Source organism: Cololabis saira, chromosome 2 (assembly GCF_033807715.1).
Source record: "Cololabis saira isolate AMF1-May2022 chromosome 2, fColSai1.1, whole genome shotgun sequence".
Classification (NCBI taxonomy): Eukaryota; Metazoa; Chordata; class Actinopteri; order Beloniformes; family Belonidae; genus Cololabis; species Cololabis saira.
In genome coordinates this window covers 29,788,556-29,810,233 of record NC_084588.1, presented here as the reverse complement: position 1 = coordinate 29,810,233, position 21,678 = coordinate 29,788,556, and the positions used below count along the sequence as shown (strand labels likewise).

General features: G+C 39.9%; 1 protein-coding gene across 1 annotated transcript; it reads left to right on the top strand.

The window, feature by feature from the left end:
• The first annotated feature begins 1,982 nt into the window (after window positions 1-1,982).
• Window positions 1,983-21,456, top strand: stk33 (serine/threonine kinase 33). The gene is made up of 11 exons (XM_061734956.1): window positions 1,983-2,097; window positions 12,043-12,149; window positions 12,684-12,797; window positions 12,923-13,027; window positions 13,181-13,319; window positions 17,141-17,223; window positions 20,057-20,144; window positions 20,818-20,893; window positions 20,972-21,084; window positions 21,217-21,302; window positions 21,376-21,456. Exons 2-11 carry the CDS (start codon window positions 12,063-12,065, stop codon window positions 21,454-21,456), a joined length of 972 nt encoding a protein of 323 aa, XP_061590940.1. The 5' UTR covers window positions 1,983-2,097; window positions 12,043-12,062.
• The last annotated feature ends 222 nt before the right edge of the window (window positions 21,457-21,678 follow it).

The following is a 21,678-nucleotide window of genomic DNA, read 5'->3' as shown; positions in this document are numbered from 1 at the left end:
TTGGTTACTAATTATAAGGCACTTAAAAAAAAATAGCGTTTGCTTATGTTTCTCCAACTTTTTGTTGACCAACCAACCAATGACTAGATACATTCAAGAGTTAATTTATTACACAACAATATATTATTTAATTGTATGTATCACCCTGAGATGGTCTTGCAGTGTGTCCATTGCGTTCCTCATCTATTGCCCAGTTACCAGCTGAGGTGAGCTTTCAGTCTAAGGATATTAAAAAAGAATCCATCCATCCATCCATCCATCCATCCATCCATCCATCCATCCATCCATCCATCCATCCATCCATCCATCCATCCATCCATCCATCCATCCATCCATCCATCCATCCATCCATCCATCCAGAATTAATCCCATGGAGAATATGCTTTAGAGAACTTTTATATTATTGTTTAGGAGGATAATTTGTCACCTCAGTACACAAATTACGATAAGTACAGTATGTGACTTTAGATGCTGCTGGAGTCACATATTTATGGTCAATGCTTTCACTGGGATGTTTAATTACAGCACTTTTTTGTGAACAACATATAATGTTTCTATGCTCCACCAATGATTTATGAATATCTCAAAGTTGTAAGTATGAAATACATTTGAAAAATTGATATAATACTTTCCTTATATTTTGTGTATTTCATGGTTAGTTGAATGCTGTATCGCAAACTTTCCCATAAATATCCCATTGTTCTTATATAATCTATAACTATAATATAATTCTTATATAATTTGAATTATGCAATATTATCTTTATATGTAAAAATACATATATCATTATTTTGCTAGGCTTTGGTTCAATCTTAAGGCAAGACAAAAAAGTTCACGCTGCCCATTTACTCAAGATTAAAGATTAACAGGGACCTCCTTTAATGAAATAGCTAAACTTGCAAAAATACCACAATTTTAAGTTAACTATTTTCTAAATTGTTATCTAACTATAAAAAGCAACATCCAAAACCACACAAACAAACCATCAACAACGAAGAAATTATTAACTAGCTGTGAATGATGCTTTGAAAGAAGAGGGTAAGGGTTGGGACTCTTACGTTTTTGGTTGTGTCTGAGACAGTGTCTACAGCATCTTAAGATTTGGTCAAATATTTCACAGTGTGGAAGATCTGTCAATTATTTGCCCCCATAGGTTATTTAATTGCAGGACTAAAGTGTTTCAACTCACACCTGATGTTCTAATCCATCTAAATGTTGTAGATGGATGAAAACTGGAAACTGGGTGGATTAAAATGTTATTTTTTTTCCTATTTGTCCATTTAAAATTGAGTGAATTGGTTTTCTGTGATAACAAGGGGCAATATACTGCAAAGAACTGATACTCCGAGTTTATGAAGTTTGTTGAAAGACAAGCTACCTTCAGTTTGTCCACCAGATGGAGACAAGCACCGAGGCAAACTCAAGATGCAAAAAGGAATAATTGGTAGTTGTGGAGTCCTTGAGTAAACTAAAAAAAAAAAAAAAAAACAGAGATAGTTAAATGATGTGCAAGTCTATGTTTAAGCATTCCAAAGATCCGATCTACATGCGCATAATGTGCAACATTTTCAGACTGGATTATTTCATTTCTATGGCTATCATTGCTCATGCATAAGAAGTTTGTCCCTCTTCGCTTTCCATAGACACTCGCAAAAAGTTTTTAGGTGAAGAACAAAATGCAGAATGAAAATGTTCTCGTCTGATGGGTAAGAAAAACGTTTGTTTTTAACCAGCCGTCACACTACACACACACGACATTCATGTGCATCACTTTAGCTCCTGTTTGTCGGTGTCCTCTGAGGAGGAAACGCTTGTACGGAGATACACGCCGTTGCCATGGCAACGTGTACTATGCGGTAACAGCATTTTTTTCTGCTCGATTTTCATTTAAACAAGGGGTCACTTAAGTGATTTTTATCCAGTAAAAGGCGACCAAAGTCCGACCAATTATCACTTGCACGTATTTAGATGTCTCAGACACTTTAATTAATTGCGCATTTAACGTTGTTGGTTAATTAGCTGTTTTGATATTTTAGGTTTGCGCTTACATGACAAGTTTGAAGGCTTCGGCCGTCGAATGAGCTGCAGAAATAACAGGTAAAACATACACATCCTGTAATACTTACACAAGTATAGAAAAATATTTATGCCAATTTAGGTTACCAGTACTGTATGTGTGTTTCGTGTAGCTGTTACCAAGGAACACTATTTTTCTATGTCCACTTACTTTAAACACATTGAAAAAGGGGCCTTTTTAAATGTTTGAGTCAGGGGGACGATGACTGTTGACGTTTTTATATTGCAGTATTATTAATGTATATGGTATGGTATGTAGCCTATATGTATATGGTGTATATGTTTTGTTCAGGATACCAAATGCATTTGATTTGCTCTTGTTTCTGCAGTGGCCTACATATGTTAGATCTCTCCTCTTCGCTGGTCAAGACTGAGCCCAGCAAGGGCAGAGATTAGCCTTAACCAGGATTAAACCAATGAGAAAATTTGAATTTGTTGGCCCTTATCTCCTAGCAACACGTGGAGAGCCAAGAGCAAATGGCAGAATTTGATCTTTTGCTTCCTTATGGCAAAGCATGTTTTTTTTTGCCGAAAAAGACACTTATCAAACATGACCACTGAAGAAAACAGGGAAGCATGTGGTTGCATTTAAATGGTTTGTTTATAGAAAAATCACATGCATTGGTTGTTTGCAGCAAAAAAAAAAAAAAAAAAAGAAAGGAAAAAAGGGGTGGGGGGGTTGCTGACATGCACTCTGCTTTTTCTAAAAATACTGAAAGCCTAAAAGCATTGTGGCTTGACTTTTTCTGAGGAAGTAGCATGAAATCCAGTGATTTTGCAACAGAAAAGGGTAAAAAAGGACTATAAATGTATCTTTTGAACGTTATGCAAAGAACTGTTCTTGATGAGTTATTTATATCTTGAAATCCTTTACACTATTTGATGTGGGAAGCATTGCTGTCATGTGATTTACAGATAAGCATACAGATGCCATCCAGCTCATAAAATCCTTATTCTTACTACTTTATTTCTTGATTTGGCTTTATTTCGCAAAATTAGTCTTAAAGTTCCACCTACTTTTTGTCAGCTCTATAAACTCTATCGTCTGCCAGGTACAATATATTTTTACAGCTCTTTAGTAAGTCTGTTGTCAGCTTTAATGACTTGATCTTGATGTGTTATTGGTATATCACATTTAGACCACAAGCTCTGATAATCTTGCTGCATACCATTAGGATTCACTCCATAACTTGGTGAAGTAGATGGGATATTTGCATTCTAAACATGCAATTTCTTGCCTCATCAGGTAATGTAATTCCATGCTTCATTAGGACTGTGAAGTTTATCATTTGTCATCAAAGCCAAGCTGTCAATAAATGATTAAGTTTCACATGGGCAAAATATATTATTGGGACTCAAGCAAAACGGATAGCAGTGTACATTTTAATTGCCATTATTCTGTTTTTGTTTGCCTTTTCAGGATGTGTTTCACCAGCTGCCTGTTTCAGCTAGAGGCAATGTTATACAGCTTAAGCCAAATTTATTCTGCAGTTCATGCAATTAAAAAAAGCAAACTTCTAAAGGCCCTGAGCAATAATTGAAAAATGTGATATCTTGATGGGCCGGCTCAGATTGAAACATAGTAATTGATTTATCTGTACTGTACATTCAGCAGCATATTTCATTGCAATCTTATATATAGTTCTGCTAACTCTTGGTGTGTTGCAGTTGTCCTGCTGGGCAATGCCTTTAATTTATGGGAAAAGTACTATGGCCCTGGTGTGCAGAGCACAACAGGATACAAAACATAAAACTTCTTCTTTTTTTTGTACCTTAACGAGCTTATAAATGGGGTTTGCAATGTAGACAGTATATATGTACGGTAGTAAACATTAAGTCACCTGGTGCGTGTGAACATGCAACAAACATTAATATGTGAACCCAAAATGCATCTTAGTGATCAGATCTGACCTTCCTGCTCTATATATCCTTTATACACGCACCAGTCACTTTATTAGCTATACTGACTGAAGTAGCTGGTGAATGTAGATTATTATACAGCTGTAGCTTTGGGTAAAAGGAATATCCTGTAGTGGTTTGTGTTGTAAGGAATGTGAAGAAACCTCTAACTGAAGATGCTCTGTTGTTGAGTCACTGTCTTATGAAGAGGATGCTCAGTGTTGTCCATTACATTATTCATTTTATGAATCATCCTTCTTTTCACAATCACCTCTAAAGGCTCCAGAACAGTTCCTAGAACAAAGTCAACCTTCTTTATCAGTTTGTTCAGTTTTTTTAAATAACTACCTTTGATGCTGCAGCCTGAACAGAACAGATGACTGTAATTGCACTCTCCACAACAGACTTGTATGCAACATCTTGCTGAGAACACTGAAGGACCTGCGCTTCCTCAAGAAATAGTCTACTTTTTTTATTCTTGTAGATAGCGACACACTGTTGTATCTCCAGTTAATATGTTATCCAGGTGAACAATTAGGTATTTATACTCCTCCACCGTTTCCATTTCTTCTGCCATGATGAAAATACAGTTAAACTCATTCTGGGTCTTCCTTAAAATCCACAATAATTTTCTGTGTCTTATTCACATTCAAGATGAGATGATTATTCCCACACCATGCCATAAAGCGGACCACCAGTTCTCTGTAGTCAGTCTCTTGTCCGCCATCTTGGTATTTCTTGGTATTTCTTTAGATTACAGAATTCTGACTTGTACTGAAAGGCTGAGATGCAGAGAGTGAGGATAAATGGTGACAATACAGTCCCCTGTGGTGCTCCTGTGCTGCTGCCACCTTGTCAGATACACAATTCTTCACTGTTACAAACTGTGTTTTTTTGGTCCGGTAGCCATTGGCAACTGTGGAGGCTCCCACTTGAGTCCTGTGGAGTTTATTACTTAGTAAAAGAGGCAGAATTGTTTTAAATTCACTGCAGAAATGTAAAAATATGATTCTCACAGTACTACCTTTCTTTGAAGCAGGTGTATGATGGTGTTTTCGACTCCAACCCCACGAAAATAGCAAACTGGAGTGGGTCCTGAAATGGGCTTGTTTGCTTACTCAGACACTAAAAGTGTCCTGATGGGGTTGGAGATAATGATGGAGAAGAAGCACCAAGATCCACTTTTATTAGCAGTTGAAATCTGGGATGCCAAGGTGCTCCTTCACAGTAACTTGTAACTTGTCCAGGGTTACAAAATCTGCTGATAACTAGCACTACGACATTATTGTTCCTCTTCTGTTGGTCTGTTTAAAGTGTTTTGTTTTCTCATGTTGTCCGAAACTCATGTAGAGAGTTGCTGTTATCTGTAACATGGTCCTGCAGTCACGTCTATAAACATGGTAGTCCCTGTTTTGCTGTTTCATCCGTTTTACTTCCCATGGATCTTCCAGTGACGACCAAGGGGAGGAAATGGTTAAAATATTTTCTTTCTTGAACTTAAATTTTCTCTTGCCCTACATCTTTGACCATACATCTTTCAATGTACTTTATTCCATTTCGGGTTATTCAGGTGATAAACTCTTTTTTCGGGAAGTTTAGTCAGCCGCTTCTTCTTGTAAACTACTGTACTTTCAACTGTCAAGCCAACTCAACTCAAAGGGTCAGAAAAAACAGTATAAATCCAAGAAACAGAACATCATTCCATCCATCAAACAAAAAGTTCCAAATGGTCCAAACGGACCCCCCCCCCCTAAAAAAAAAAAAAAAAAGAACAAAACAAAAAAAAAAAAAAACAAGCCTAGTTTAAACAGAACTACTGCAGCAGGTTGCCATGATCAGCTCCTGAAATTTAGTTGAGGCAAATGAAGCTTAAACATACAGTAACTCAGGTTGAGCCACATTCTGTAATTTATTTGTCTGCTTCAAAAATAAATGAAAGTTTTCTACCATTAATGTAAAATATAACATTCTGGATGATGAAACAGGTTTTTATAAATTTGTGATGAAAAGAAAATTGAGGAAGATAAGGAATTGGCTTTGGAATTTATTTGGGTGGAAATTTTTTAGCCAGAAGTCTGAATCTATAACCTGACAAACATATTGATAAATTATTCCCATTTCTCATAACCCAGTGTGATATTTTCACATAACCATATTTGTTTAAGTCCACATTGCATTATATTAGATTACGTTACATCTTTCTTTGGCTTTTTTGCAATTCACCACAGTTTGTATATCACTTTAAGACAGATTTTTATATTATAACACATTTTGGAAACCACCACTATAAAGCCTAAGACCGGGGACAAATCAATGTTCGATCAGCAGTCAGGTTTGTGTGAATGCTTTAAAGATGTGATTTGTGAGGCTCACCAACATGTTGCAGGCTCAGACCAAATATCTAGCATTTATTTTAGAGGAATTTGTCAGGGAGGGGCTGATGAGCAGCTGCAGTCACTAAACAACAATCTGACCACACTGAAAATTGTGCAGACGGAACTTGACTTTAGGGAGAGTTTAGAGTTCTTATTACGATCTTATTGACACTGAGAGTGTAAGACAGAGTAAATACATATTACCTTCAGGTAATAAAAAAGACAAGCTGGTATGAGGGGAGAAAAGTCACAAAGGATCAGAGTCATCTATCCCTTGTATGTCTCCTCCGTCTGCGTTTCAAAGTGACATTGACTATTTATGTTTAGTTATTCCACAGTATCCTACAGCAACATATTTCACAGCCATTATATACAGTACTGTGTATATTTTTTCACTTGTTGTTTAAAAGGCAGAAATTGTTTTTTGGCAAAATGATGGAGAGGTGAGGCAAGTATAGACTTAAACTCTAATGAACTGTCGGCTCTAATTACTTCCTGCTTGAAACCGGAGATGAAGCAGACACAGTGTAAAATATGGCCCTGAGCCTGTGTAACGTTTGTTTGTCTTTAAGTGTGCCTGTGAGTGAGTGAAGATCATTGTTTCTAAATTTCTCCTGAATTTGGTGCCATCTCTGCTTTTTTTTGTTATTATTTGACCTAGTTCTATATTTATTCTTGTTTCAGTTCCCTATGTACAGATGAAATAAAAGATAACCATGCACAGAATTTGGCAGTACTTTTATGCTGACTTATAATCGAGTCAAGAAAAAAGGAACAGAGGCACTCTGGACCTGGTCCTTCAGGGATTTTTGGAAATATCAAGTCATTATTAGTTACATACAGGTACTTGGAAAGAAAATGCATCCTTAATGGAAAGCATTTTAGGTTCACAAGTGGCACAGGGGTAAAATTCTTATCCACAGCTACTGAGTGGTTTAAATCCCAATTGTACTTCCAGCAATTTGTGCCACTAAATGATGATGTATTTGCCACTCCATTAGCAATTTGTGAGTGTTTGGAGTTGCTCTGTGAAAAGTGGTGGGATTTGGCAGAAATGGCAGCAACCCAGTGCTTGTTATGGTCAGTCCTCCGGGAATTTCCTTACTTGTGGTTAAGATGAAGTTGTAGCTTTTGTCAGTGGCAGTCACGTTTTACAAGGATGTTTAATTTTACATGCATATTTTTATGGAGGTGTATTTTGTTGTTGGGTTGAAGCTTAAGTACAATTATTTCAATTAATAGTTTTTGGAAAAAACCTAACAAAGAAATGTGTAAGCAATTCGAATTTTAAATTTACTTTAAAACGACAGATTTGGAGATAGAGGATAGATGCTGCTATTTACTGTTTTTTAAGACCTGTACCTCAGTGACCCTTTTTATGGTCAGACTTCTCCCCCAAACCTGACCTCAGCATCACATATCCTGTGCATCAGAGATGTAGATGTAAGGAGCAGGGACGCTGATCTGGGAGACACCTGAGGCGCACAAGGTATTCCTCCAGTCACCTTAATCCCTCAGTGATACACTCATCATCAGCCTCTGTCTTCCACAAATGAGCTCTGATTGAGGTGACTGAAATTTCCAAAGGCTGTCACAATCGTTTTGATTGAAAAACAGACAGGAGATAATGGGAGAGACAGGCCTGTTATGAGAACCCTGTCAGGGCTAAAATAATGCATTACAGTGAAGAGGTTAAAGACGCCGCTTCCTTGTTAATAATTAATTGCTGTGCGTGTGGTGGATCCACTTCATCGCTCCCAGTCATCACTTGATAATTGCTTTACATTTAATTAGGCTTTAGAGACTGTTTTTCATGCTGGCTAAATTGTGTTTAAAATGAATATGGGCTCAGACAGAAACCACAGTTTGGTCATAAACCAGTAATGGAAAAAGTCACAAGTTGGAATAGGCAAAGTACACTGCACAGTATCTGTGATTCCTCAGACAACTGTAGACAAGTTTTCTGGAATTAACCTCATGAAAGGTTTATGTATTTGATATTGGGGACTGTGTGTAAAAAATATGGTGTTCATTAATAAACATTGCATGTGTAAAAGCTTGTTTGTATGCATAACTGAAATGATACGATACGATATGACATAAAACTGTTAAACAACCGGTCAAATTCTTGCAGGCTTCCAGTTGTGGAGTAGTGGGGTGTGATGGTGCATGGAAACAAAAAAACAAAAAAATCTATATAATTCAACCCATTTTAAAACAAAATTTCTCAGTTTCAATGAATGTCACGCCAGGTCAGCTTTGACTGATAGCTGCTATCCTAAAATGCATGTACGCTGTTGTTCTTTACACAGCATAAACATTTTGAACAGCTTTACTCACCGTCTGCAGTTTAGATTGTTGTTGATCAAATCCAGAGTTGCACTGAGTCTGGTGGTAAAGTAGTCATCAGTGAAGTGTTGCGAACATATGTTACCCCTCACTCACACACACGCGTTGACAGCATCAACAACATCGCTGTCCGTTGACTTTGAATATAGGGTTGTGTTAAAGGAGCTGTATGTAAGAGCAATAATAAAACGAATCATAAAATGACCCCGATATGTCAACAGACATTTAAAAATCATGTTCATTTCAAATACTTATGTCACTGACAACAGCACTCAAGACAGGATATTCCAGTTTAAAAAGAGGAGTTGCAGCCCTCAACTGATGTTTATGTTGTCATTTTTTGTTTTGGCCTGAAGCTCCACCCTCCACCTATCTCCCAATCACCAAGTCAGTATTGTTGTGGCATCCGGGTTGCCAGCTCGGCTCTAATTATCGCAGCCATGGCAGCCTACGTTCCTGCTGCATTCTGAAGCCTACCTGGCAACCTCTGGTCGGGGGGAGGAGGGGGAGGCTACACGCCGCTCAACAATATTTTGAAAGTGACTGCAGTACCAGTTTTGGCCATTTCTTACAGACGGCTCCTTTAAGTGCTGCCGAAGTGAATCATGGGTCCATTGTTGCAGTGGTAGCATTGCTTACGTCAGAAGTTGAGAAGTTAAACTGTTCACGGATCAGTATTAGTATCAGCCATGACAGACATTTGTTTTGAATATCAGACTTTCATAGGTCCCTGATCTTTAAAAAAAATGCATGGCATTAAAAATACCTCCTCTTTCAAGTTAACTGCTAAGCCCAGAGGTTCACACGCTCTCTATCACTCACAGAAATATAATGTGAGATGTTCTCAGTGAATAATAATTTTAAACGTCCATTTGTTTCAAATGTACAGGCTTGCATAAAAAGTTGTCTTGAAGGTTGTAAAGATTCAGTAATTTACAGTAATTACAGAAACTTTCAAGCACCACAGTATGTGGCACTGTGAATGCAATATATTAAAAACATGTATGGATCTTAATGTGTTTTTTTTTTTTTAACAAGCATATCCATTCCTTCCCACCCCTCCTTCTCACTCCACTTGGTATATTCAGTCTTTACAACAGCAAGTGTAGGAGTAGAGTACAGTATGTGGCAACTAGCTTTATATCTTTGGTGTAAATTTTATCTGACATTAGCAATAAAGTCAGAAAACGAAATGGCCTTTATTGACAAGTGGAAGTTGTTTTGGGGAAAGCCCGGTCTGATTAGACGAGATAGCATTCATCCCACCCGGGATGGTGCAGCTCTTATTTTTAGAAATTTGTCTGATATTATTAGACACTCCCTCTGACAAGCCAGGGTCCAGACCAGGATGCAGAGCTGCAGTCTTACACGCTTCTCTGCTGCTTCTCGAGGACTACCGCCTGCCAATAAAAATATAGGAATTCATCATGTAATTGGCAATTCTAACAAGGTGCCAAGCAAAATAGAATTGGTGTTGATTCCCCGCCCTCCAAAAGTTCACCAAGTGTGGTGTGATAGAGGCGTTAATCAAAATAACCTTGTAAAAATAAAAACCAATGTGCATTTAGTCCCAATTAAAAACCAAAAAATTAGATGCAGACAATCTTTAAGCTCCAAGTCTCTATTAGTAAATGATCTAATTACCGAGACCAGGAGTGCTATTTTCTGTTTAACAGCAACGTGGCTACAGGAGGCCCCCCGGTTACTTTAATTATCATATTCCCCGAAGTGCGGGCCGAGGCAGAGAAGTAGCAGCGATCCATAACTCCAGTCTTCAAATAAAATCTAAATCTAAATGCGATTATAATATGTTCGAAAGCCTCACGCTTAGTCTAAAGGGGGACACCAACATGATCGACTTAGCGGTGCCCATCACCCCTTTTTCTCTCCTCTTCTTCCATTTCCTTTCCTCAGATCAACCCTCAGTTATAAATTAGTAGTATCTCATAACTATAATTGTTCTCCATTGTTCTTGTAGTTTGTAGTGCTGGTCTGCCCCCTCCTTTTCTCTTCTGTGCATGTTTGCAGGCCAGACCTTCAGGAGCCACACGTTGCCCTGCAGTCGCACCCGCTGACCGTCCCACTGCTTGCTTCCACCTGCCTGTGTGGATGTCTGCTGTATATGCTCGCTGACATCCTGCCCCCCCCCCTCTGACCACCTCAGTGTCTGCTGTCTACTGCTTATATATAGTCATCCCTGTAGTGCACCAGTTAACCATTGTGTCTGTGTCGTTTCTCTCTTTTTCATTCTCTCTGGCTTAAAAATAATTTGTAAGGAAAGGGAAGTTACCTATTTAAAGGTATTCTCCCTGATCCGGAAGAGCTAGCAAGAATTTTGAAAGAGGCACCTCTAAGCCCCGCCCATTCGGTCCGAATGATACGGATTGGTCCAGGTCCAGGAAGGGAAAGAACCAATCAGATGCCTTCATTTTAAACCACGCCTCCCCCTGCCCCCCCTAAAACCGGCCTCGCTTACAGGTGAATGAGACATGGGGTAGTTTTGCTGTAAATGTGCTGTCCAAAATGTTTAATAATCGTATGCGCGTTCGTGTTTGTGGGGGCGTGGCTTTGGACGGAGCGCTCGTGGGTGGGGGCGCGGGGGGGTGGGGCTTAGAGGAAGCGCCACTTTCAAATCTTGCTAGCTCTAGGAAGTTGCATAGAATAACTTTAACCTCCTGAGACTTGGTGTACATATATGTGGAGGTCACACGTTTTATTGACTATGTCATAATATTCAATTTGTTAATGGGATGGGGGGCCAAAGAAACAAAAAAAAAAGCTTAAAGTTTATTTCCCTTGCTTCACAGATTTGTTTTTCTCACTGTACCATCAGGTAGGCTTGGATCTGAATATTTGTATATACTATTTGTTGGGAGTGAAGGTTGGTTGGACGGTGAGTGACCTTGAGTTATTCAAAGTAAACGTTCGGGTACCAGCAGACAACTACTGACTATTCACTGATGTCTCCATGGTCAGTCTGTAAGCTTGGACTAATCGGTCTATCTGGGTGGCACTCTCAACATGATTGGCATCCTTGTAGAATAACCCCTCAGCCAGCATCATTTTTTACTTTTCATTTGACTGTATGAAGGTACACTACAGAAAAAGTGGTATTACAAGGCTTGGCAGAGACCACCCAAACTTATCAGCACAGTATTTTCCCTAACTCTTTTACGAATAAGGAAGACTTTTGTGTTTAACACGTTAAAATCAGTCTTCATAATCATATTCATTTGCAATAATATATAAAAAAAAAAAAATCTTGTTAGCCAAATCAGTTGAGCTTTTAGTTTACTGTTGGTGATATAGAGTGATAATGATTTCCCTCTGCTTCCATCTTTAGATGACAAAAGAAGAATAGACATGGAACAGCTGTCTCCACGTCCAAGTACTGCTACATTGGAGAAGGGTGTGCCTGATATACGTCTGAAGAACGATGCAGACCTCAGTGTATGAAGAGCTTCTGTACTATATTTCCTACCATCCTGGTGCTGCTGTGGGGCTATGACCAAGAGGTGTGATAGCCCCACAGTAAAAATAAGTGTTGAAGGTACCTCCATAGTTCACACTACGTGCACCAGAAGAGGTTCAAGCTCCATTTCTGTGCTGCCTCACCTCTTTTCATTGGGGAATTTCATCTTCCTTTTTCCAAATCCAAAGCAAGCAGTGCTCAGTCTTGCATGCACACAGATAATAATCAAGTTAATTAGACCTGAGATTGAACAAACTGCAGCAGCAACTTAATCATTTGTTACTTAATGAAAATACCATATTCTGCAGCTCCAGAGACCAACAAAGTTTTTTCAGAGAACTTCAAATTAGAATGTACTTTAAAATTCAGGGGTAAGGAGATAATATTCTTAAAAAAAAAACTATCATAAAATGATGCTAACATTTTAAGTACGTACTCATTGGAAGTCAGAGACTGTAAGTTAATGAAGAGAGTGAATGCATTAATGTTTCCTTTCTTCTAAATTTCCACAGAAAATTTATGTATATGGGACAAAATTGGGTCAAGGTGGCTTTGGAGCTGTTTATGAAGCCACACACATTGAGACACAGACAAAATGGGCTATTAAGGAGGTTTGCAAACCAGCGGTGAGTAAATTTAGAATCCCACTGGGAGGCCTGTTTTTCAGTGTGATAAAAAGGTGCACTAATAAGAGAGGTCCATGTAAGGAGAGCTATGAATTCTGCTGTGATTTAACCTTCTGTCACATCAGCCAGGAAGTTCGAAGGTTAAAATGGTGGAAAATGAAATCAACTGTCTCAGTCAAATTAATCATGCCCATGTGATACACCTTGAGGCAGTCTACACCACAAACAAGGTAAGCTTTTCTGCCCTTCATATAACACACACAGTATTATTCAAATTAGTTGTTACGTTTTTAGCATGTAACACATAATTTGCCACTGTGTTTCTTTGCTTAAGTGTCTTTAAGGAGCATGCTAACTTACTGTGATTCTCATCTTGTTTCTAGAGGATTTGTTTGGTTAGTGAGCTGTGCAAAGGAGGTGACCTGAGGCAACTGCTAGATAAAAAAAAATTCTTCACAGAGGATGAGACGAGAAAAATAATCTTCTGCTTAGCTGATGCTGTTGCTTACCTTCATAAAAGAGGTAATGTTATCTTTCTGAATGACTCAGACGGTGTTAAATATTGTTTATATACCCTTTTATATATATATATATATATATATATATATATATATATATATATATATATATGAATGTATAATATATATATATATATATACATTCACCGACCACTTTATTAGGTACACCTGTCCAACTGCTCGTTAACGCAAATTTCTGACCAGCCAATCACATTTAGGCCTGTAGACATGGTCAAGACGATCTGCTGCAGTTCAAACCGAGCATCAGAACGGGGAAGAAAGGTGATTTAAGTGACTTTGAACGTGGCATGGTTGTTGGTGCCAGACGGGCTGGTCTGAGTTTTTCAGAAACTGCTGATCTACTGGGATTTTCACACACAAACATCTCTAGGATTTACAGAGAATGGTCTAAAAAGAGAAAATATCCAGTGAGCAGCAGTTTTGAGGGCGCAAATGCCTTGTTGATGCCAGAGGTCAGAGGAGAATGGCCAGACGGGTTTGAGTAGATAGAAATGCAACAGTAACTCAAATAACCACTCGTTACAACTGAGGTATGCAGAAGAGCAGCTCTGAACGCACATGTTGAACCTTGAAGCGGTTGGGCTACAGCAGCAGAAGACCACACCGTGTCACTCTTGTCAGCTAAGAACAGGAAACTGAGGCTACAATTCACACAGGCTCACCACAATTGAACAACAGAAGATTGGAAAACGTTGCCTGGTCTGATGAGTCTCGATTTCTGCTGCGACATTCGACATAGGGTCAGAATTTGGCATCAACAATATGAAAGCATGGATCCATCCTGTCTTGTACCAACGGTTCAGGCTGGTGGTGGTGGGTAATGGTGTGGGGGATATTTTCCTGGCACCCTTTGGGCCCATTAGTACCAATGAGCATCGTGTTAATGCCCCAGCCTACCTGAGTATTGTTGCTGACCACGTCCATCCCTTTATGACCACAGTGTCCCCATCTACAAATGGCTACCTCCAGCAGGATAATGTGCCATGTCATAAAGCGTGAATCATCTCTGGCTGGTTTCTTGAATATGACAATGAGTTCATTGCACTCAAACGGCCTCCACGGTCACTAGATTTCAATCCAATAGAGCAGGGGTGTCCAAAGTCGGTCCTCGAGGGCCACAGTCCTGCATGTTTTAGATGTCTCCTTGCTTCAACACACCTGATTCAAATTAACGGTCTTCACCAGCTTGCCATCAAGGTCTGGACAGCTCTGTTGGTGTCACAGCTACTTTTATCACAGTGTGCTGAAGGAGGGAAACATCTAAAACCTGCAGGACACCGGCCCTCGAGGACCGACTTTGGACACCCCTGCAATAGAGCATCGTAGGGTGCTCTATTAGCATCACGCAGATACTATCATGTCAATATGGACCAAACTCTCTGAGGAATGTTTCCAGTACCTTGTTGAATCTATGTTACAAAGGATATTATATATATACACAGTGGGGAGAACAAGTATTTGATACACTGCCGATTTTGCAGGTTTTCCCACTTGAAAAGCATGTAGAAGTCTGTAATTTTTATCATAGGTACTCTTCAACTGTGAGTGATGGAATCTAAAAGAAAAATCCAGAAAATCACATTGTATGATTTTTAAGTAATTAATTTGCATTTTATTGCATGACATAAGTATTTGATACATCAGAAAAACAGAACTTAATATTTGGTACAGAAACCTTTGTTTGCAATTACAGAGATCAGACGTTTCCTGTAGTTCTTGACCAGGTTTGCACACACTGCAGCAGGGATTTTGGCCCACTCCTCCATACGGATCCTTCAGGTTTCGGGGCTGTCGCTGGGCAATACGGACTTTCAGCTCCCTCCAAAGATTTTCTATTGGGTTCAGGTCTGGAGACTGGCTAGGCCACTCCAGGACCTTGAAATGCTTCTTACGGAGCCAATCCTTAGTTGCCCTGGCTGTGTGTTTCGGGTCGTTGTCATGCTGGAAGACCCAGCCACGACCCATCTTCAATGCTCTTACTGAGGGAAGGAGGTTGTTGGCCAAAATCTCGCGATACATGGCCCCATCCATCCTCCCCTTAATACGGTGCAGTCGTCCTGTCCCCTTTGCAGAAAAGCATCCCCAAAGAATGATGTTTCCACCTCCATGCTTCACGGTTGGGATGGTGTTCTTGGGGTTGTACTCATCCTTCTTCTTCCTCCAAACACGGCGAATGGAGTTTAGACCAAAAAGCTCTATTTTAGTCTCATCAGACCACATGACCTTCTCCCATTCCTCCTCTGGATCATCCAGATGGTCATTGGCAAACTTCAGACGGGCCTTGACATGCACTGGCTTGAGCAGGGGGACCTTGCGTGCGCTGCAGGATTTTAATCCATGACGGCGTAGTGTGTTACTAATGGTTTTCTTTGAGACTGTGGTCCCAGCTCTCTTCAGGTCATTGACCAGGTCCTGCCGTGTAGTTCTGGGCTGATCCCTCACCTTCCTCATGATCATTGATGCCCCACGAGGTGAGATTTTGCATGGAGCCCCAGACCGAGGAATAATTGCACCAAAAGTTGTTGCCTTCTCACCAAGCTGCTTGCCTATTGTCCTGTAGCCCATCCCAGCCTTGTGCAGGTCTACAATTTTATCCCTGATGTCCTTACACAGCTCTCTGGTCTTGGCCATTGTGGAGAGGTTGTAGTTTGTTTGATTGAGTGTGTGGACAGGTGTCTTTTATACAGGTAACGAGTTCAAACAGGTGCAGTTAATACAGGTAATGAGTGGAGAACAGGAGGGCTTCTTAAAGAAGAACTAACAGGTCTGTGAGAGCCGGAAGTCTTACTGGTTGACAGGTGATCAAATACTTATGTCATGCAATAAAATGCAAATTAATTACTTAAAAATCATACAATGTGATTTTCTGGATTATTCTTTTAGATTCTGTCACTCACAGTTGAAGAGTACCTATGATAAAAATTACAGACTTCTACATGCTTTTCAAGTGGGAAAACCTGCAAAATCGGCAGTGTATCAAATACTTGTTCTCCCCACTGTATATATATATATATATATATATATATATATATATATATATATATATATATATATATATATATATATATGTATATATACACGTGATATATGGTCTGCTTATGTAAAGCTATACCGTTTTCTTTTTTTGGTGACACTTTCACATCTATTCTTTGAATGATTACAGCATGTTTAGGGGACATTAGTACATTTAAGCCACACCATCCTCCGCTACAACAAAATTCTCAGCCTGTGGGAAACACTGTAGTTAAATGAAAGTGCACTGACAAAGGAACTGCGTTCACTGTCAACAACTCTGTTGCCAGAGGTGATGTCAAAGCTAGCGACTATTACATGGCGAGTTTTCATTATTTAGCACCTTGCTTGGTTAACATTTGCTTGGCTCCTCTGGCTCACTTCATGCGTTTTACATTCACCTGCCACTTTATTTGGTATACCAGGCATACCTAATAAAGTGGCTGGTGAGTGTATATTTATTAGCAAATACATCAGTCATAGAGTCATAAGTTAGTGTTTATTGATCCCTGAGTGGACATTCGTCGTCTGCCATTTTTAAAGCAGGAGGTAGCTACAGGTTTCATTCACTGAGACTCTTGTCTTCCTCATACAGTCACATGCTTGCTACAAAATAACAGCTTGTTCTCACTAACGTTATTATTGGATTGATGGTTTTCCAAAAATTCATGAGCTGATTTGGATATGAACATTAACATCTAATCCTGGAAACATAAATGTGTTACACATTTTTACACACATTGTGTAAAAAAGGTTCCTCTTACCAAATTTTCCTCTCTTTCTTTTTCATAGATATTGTGCACCGGGACTTGAAACTTGAGAACATTCTTCTGAAAAATTCTCTTGATGAAGATGATGGCACTTTTGATATCAAGGTAAAATGATAATATAAATTGTGAAACTTCTCATCACTGTACAAGCCTCAGTTGAACATTTCCTACCGGTCTGCTGTCTCCATGATAGTTTGTCAAGACTTTAAATACTACCTCATTATCATAGACTCCCTCTGGCTTTCTTCTCTCTTGCACATTTACAAAGAGACACCAAACTGTGTCTTTAAACATGACACCAGCTGGGCACAGCATGTCGCATGCACCAAAGTTGAGCCGGCCACAGCCAATACCTGGTGTGGTAACTAAAAGAAGGCAAAGCCACAGCATAAACATTCCTGTACATGTCAGTCAGTACGTGCACATGCAGCGATTCAACCTGGTTGGAGATCATTTGCACACATCGTACTGACTTTTAAACTGCATGTGAACACCTTAAGTCAGTCCAGTCAATCTGATCAGACCGGATTCGTCAACCTACTTGCAGCACCTAGATAAGCCAGTCCCAAGCCAGTCGCAACCGCCTTGTTAATGCCATGTGAACGGGGACATAGATATTACAGTCTGCGCATGCTCGAGATTTTCCCCCGGGTGGGGTTTTCCCCCGGGGGAGGGGATTCACCTGGAAGTGAAAGGAGACGACGACGCTGCTCAGTAGCACCCTGGGGTGTCGTTTGACTGCTTCAGGGGTGTCGTCAAAATATTTCCTATTGAGACATTTCATATATAAATACTGTATTTTCGCGACCATACGGGCGCCGTGTGGAAAGGCCTCAGTCTTGTGTCATTTCTGTATTTGAAACACACACGGCGCACCGACCGAAAAGGCACACACACAAGAACACACACACGCACACAAGGTGCTATTTAAAAGTACAGCGGGAGCAAAACTTTGTTTGATTGTAGGCTACTTTATTTCAGTTTTTACATTAATCAAACCCATTAAGTCTCATCCTCTGTTTCTGCATTAAAGAGCTCCGCTAAATCAGCTGTGCCAGTCCGAACTCCTCGCTGTCAGAGTCACGTTCCGTGCCGTGCGGCGCCTCGGAAATGCACGCTTTTGCAAAAGCTCGCAAAATAGTCCCAGCAAACACGTTAGCCCACGGATCAACAATCCATCTGCAAACTGTGGCATAACTGGCCCGGCGTTGCTTCCACTCCTGGAGAAACTATTCTCCCTCTTAGTCATCCGTTGCTCACACGCCGCCTGCAGCCTTAAGGCTGATTTATGGTTCTGCGTTAACCAACGCAGACCTTATGGCGTAGGGTACGCGGCGCACTCACCGAACGTTGCGCGTCGCCGCGTACCATACGCCGTAGGCTACGCCGTCGATTTTACGCGGAACCATAAATCTGCCTTTATTCACCCGCCCGAGACTCTCCTTTTATTCTCCCCACCAACCGCCCGTGCGCTCCCTTTGCCAGCTCTCTGGTGATCTCCCTCCAGCAGCTGCCACTTTATTGAGGTTTTTGTAGTGAAATGAGGAGGAATCATAGAGATAACTTCTCATTTCAACTAACTGGATCAGCCGTTCCTCATCATGACTGTTTCCTACAGCGCTTTCAACGCAGGCGGCAGGAAGAAAATATAAGCAGGTCTACCGTCCGACCAAAGTGGGGAAAAAAACAACAAAATAACGGCGTGAGGTGACGCAATGAAACAGCGAACAGCTGGAGTGAGCGGCGTGTTCGTGGTGTTAAATGCAGCAAACATGTCACATCATTACTGGGATGTGGGGAAAAGCAGAGGACACGAGAAATGATCAAATAGGTACCAGATCTTGTTGGATCCGGCACAAATTAAGCTCAAATAAGATTAAGATAAGATTCTTGTTAGGCTATATCTTATTATTTTATCAGAACCTTCCAGCCTGGCGATCTCCCTCCAGCAGCTGCCACTTTATTGAGGTTCTTGTATTGAAATGACTGTTTCCTACAGCGCTTTCACCTTTTTTTTCCAACTTTCAACCGGCTTTCAACGCGACCGACAGGAAGAAAATAGAAGCAGGGCGTGCGACAAAAGTCCAGCTCAAAACGGCGCGCCGCGTCGCTCGCAACCAGTATAGACAGTGCAAATAAAACATAAAGCAATGGAACTGTTTTTGACGCTGACGCTCGCTCGCGTCGCATGCAGTGTGGACACGGTGTAAGATTCGCATTTACAATCAGAGCGATGCAGCGCGGTTTTTAATTATATTTTACTCTGGGGTGTCGTGAGATTTTATTCACTTTTGAAAGGTGTCATGACTGAAAAAAGGTTGAGAAAGGCTGTTTTAGACAGATTATTAATAGGAAAGCAGTGAGAATGCACTTTTTCCTTCCTTGTTGTTAAGCAGAGGTCAACCGGAAGTGGCTCTTTGTTGAAATGGTTACCATGGTTACCTCGGGTACAGCGCCACCTAGCGTCACGGAGTCAGCCAAGCTCTGGTTACAGTGGCTTATTCAATCTGATTCAGTCTGTTCTCAGAACAGCATGTGTACTCAGACAAGTTGATCCAATCTTCTGCATGTCATTATCTGATCAGATCTGCAACCAGCTTGAATCGCTGCATGTGTACGTACTGAGTCAGTTCTCTTTTCTTCTTGTACATTCTTTCAGGAAAACTGTGTGTTGTTAAGTTTGCCTGCGGCACAGTCTGAATGACTTTCAGAAAATTTAGTGTTTATTCTTGTTTTTTCTTTTTTTTTTTTTTTTTGCAGTAACATGGTGACCTTCTGCTAATTGTATAGACTTGTGTAGCCACAAGAGTACTATATGTTAGGATTTTATTTTGAAAGTTTTGCCAGCTGAGGGGCCAGAAGCAGAACAGAACAGTAGATCTGCCACCATATTTCGTATTATGTGTATTGTGTATTCTCAAGTTTATTCTCCATTTAGGTAGCAGACTTTGGACTGTCTGTGAAGACAGGTGGTGTAGGGATTAATAACATAAGGACCGACGCTTGCGGGACTCTCATCTATATGGGTATGACGTCTGTATTTCCCATATTATGCACCCAAGACAACAGGAGCTATATTTTGAGTGATTTGTTTACCCCAAATGCTTTAGATTCTAACTTAACATCTATAAATAATTGCTCTCATTTTCCATCAACCTAGGTCTTTTCTTGCATAAGTGACGCTGCTTTGTTTCCAAAAGGGAGAAAATGTATGTTAGACTTCAGGTTTCACAGGCTATCACTCTAACAATGACCACAGGCTGGTTAAGTCATATACTAGATTTTCACTTTTTGTTGTTTATGGGAGAGTAAAATGCATTCAGCCCTCAAGGTTACACAAAATGAGTGTAGTGAGACAAATGCATGAGACGATAAAGAGTTGTGCTCTAAGAAGTGATTGCAAAGAAATGGTTGTATTACCCACAAAAAAAAACGTGTTTCTTTTTGTGAAACCTGTATTGTTCCAGCCTACAGTTATCTTCCACTTCTCTTCTTTTATTAGGGCATTGATACCTTTCATGTCTCATCCCCTGCTGTGTGTGCCACTTGGCTTGAATTCTTTTAATGTGAAAGTACACATTTGATGTTAAAACATTCACAGTATTGTTTTTTGCCTTTTAAAGCAGCGGAGAAGTGCCACTAATTATTAGAATTATTTTTAGACTAAATAAGCTATAGATTTGCACATATTGTTTTCAGCACCTGAAATGATGAGTGGTCGTGGTTACAGCCACTGGTGTGATGTGTGGAGCATAGGAGTCATCATGTTTATGCTGTAAGTAGACAAATATATAGCATTTTTATACATGTTTGTATAGTAAAAATATGCATGACCAAGCATTGTCTTCTGTAGGCTGTGTGGAGAACCTCCATTTGTGTGTAAAACAAAGAATAAGCTGCTAGATAAAATTATGAATAAACAAGTTGAATTTACACAACCCATCTGGGCCAAAGTCAGTGATGCAGGTGAGACTTCAGCTCCATTCTTGCTCTTAAATGAACACAATACAATACAATAAAATGTTACTTTTAATGACTTTTTAGCAGTCATTTCAGATTGCTGCTAACTCACTGATTGGCTTGAGTCTGTCTCAACAGCAAAGTATCTGTTAACTTGCCTTCTGAAGGCAGAGCCTGCCGACCGTATGTCTGTTCAACAGCTGCTAGAAAACCCTTGGATTACAGTAAGGCACTGATTTCTCCATAAACTTAAGACGAATTTCAAAAATAATTCTTATGGGCTGCTTCGTCCAACAGGGGGATACCAGTGTGCTTTGTGTACAGACCAGTGTCCTGGAGATGATGTGTGACTACCTGGAGCATGAAGAAAGTAATTGAGAAGATTAATTCACATCTTTCCAAATCATAGTTGGAGACTTAACTGGTAGCATTAGGTGTTCTTCTAGTTAACTGTATTTTAGTATACTTTTAATGTGTGGACTGTGAGGATTTTACATTTAAGATTTCCTGATATATGAGTTAAATCAGAATACTTTATTTATTTATCCCCAAGGGAAATTCTATTTTTAAACAGATAATAACCAGCCAATCCTAAACACA

Excerpts from the sequence above, each read along its gene's own strand:
- stk33 (XM_061734956.1), top strand. The coding sequence starts at position 12,063 with ATGGAACAGCTGTCTCCACGTCCAAGTACTGCTACATTGGAGAAGGGT. Across the intron at positions 20,145-20,817 it reads CGGGACTCTCATCTATATGG|CACCTGAAATGATGAGTGGT; the intron begins GTATGACGTCTG and ends TATTGTTTTCAG. Across the intron at positions 21,303-21,375 it reads TAGAAAACCCTTGGATTACA|GGGGATACCAGTGTGCTTTG; the intron begins GTAAGGCACTGA and ends TTCGTCCAACAG.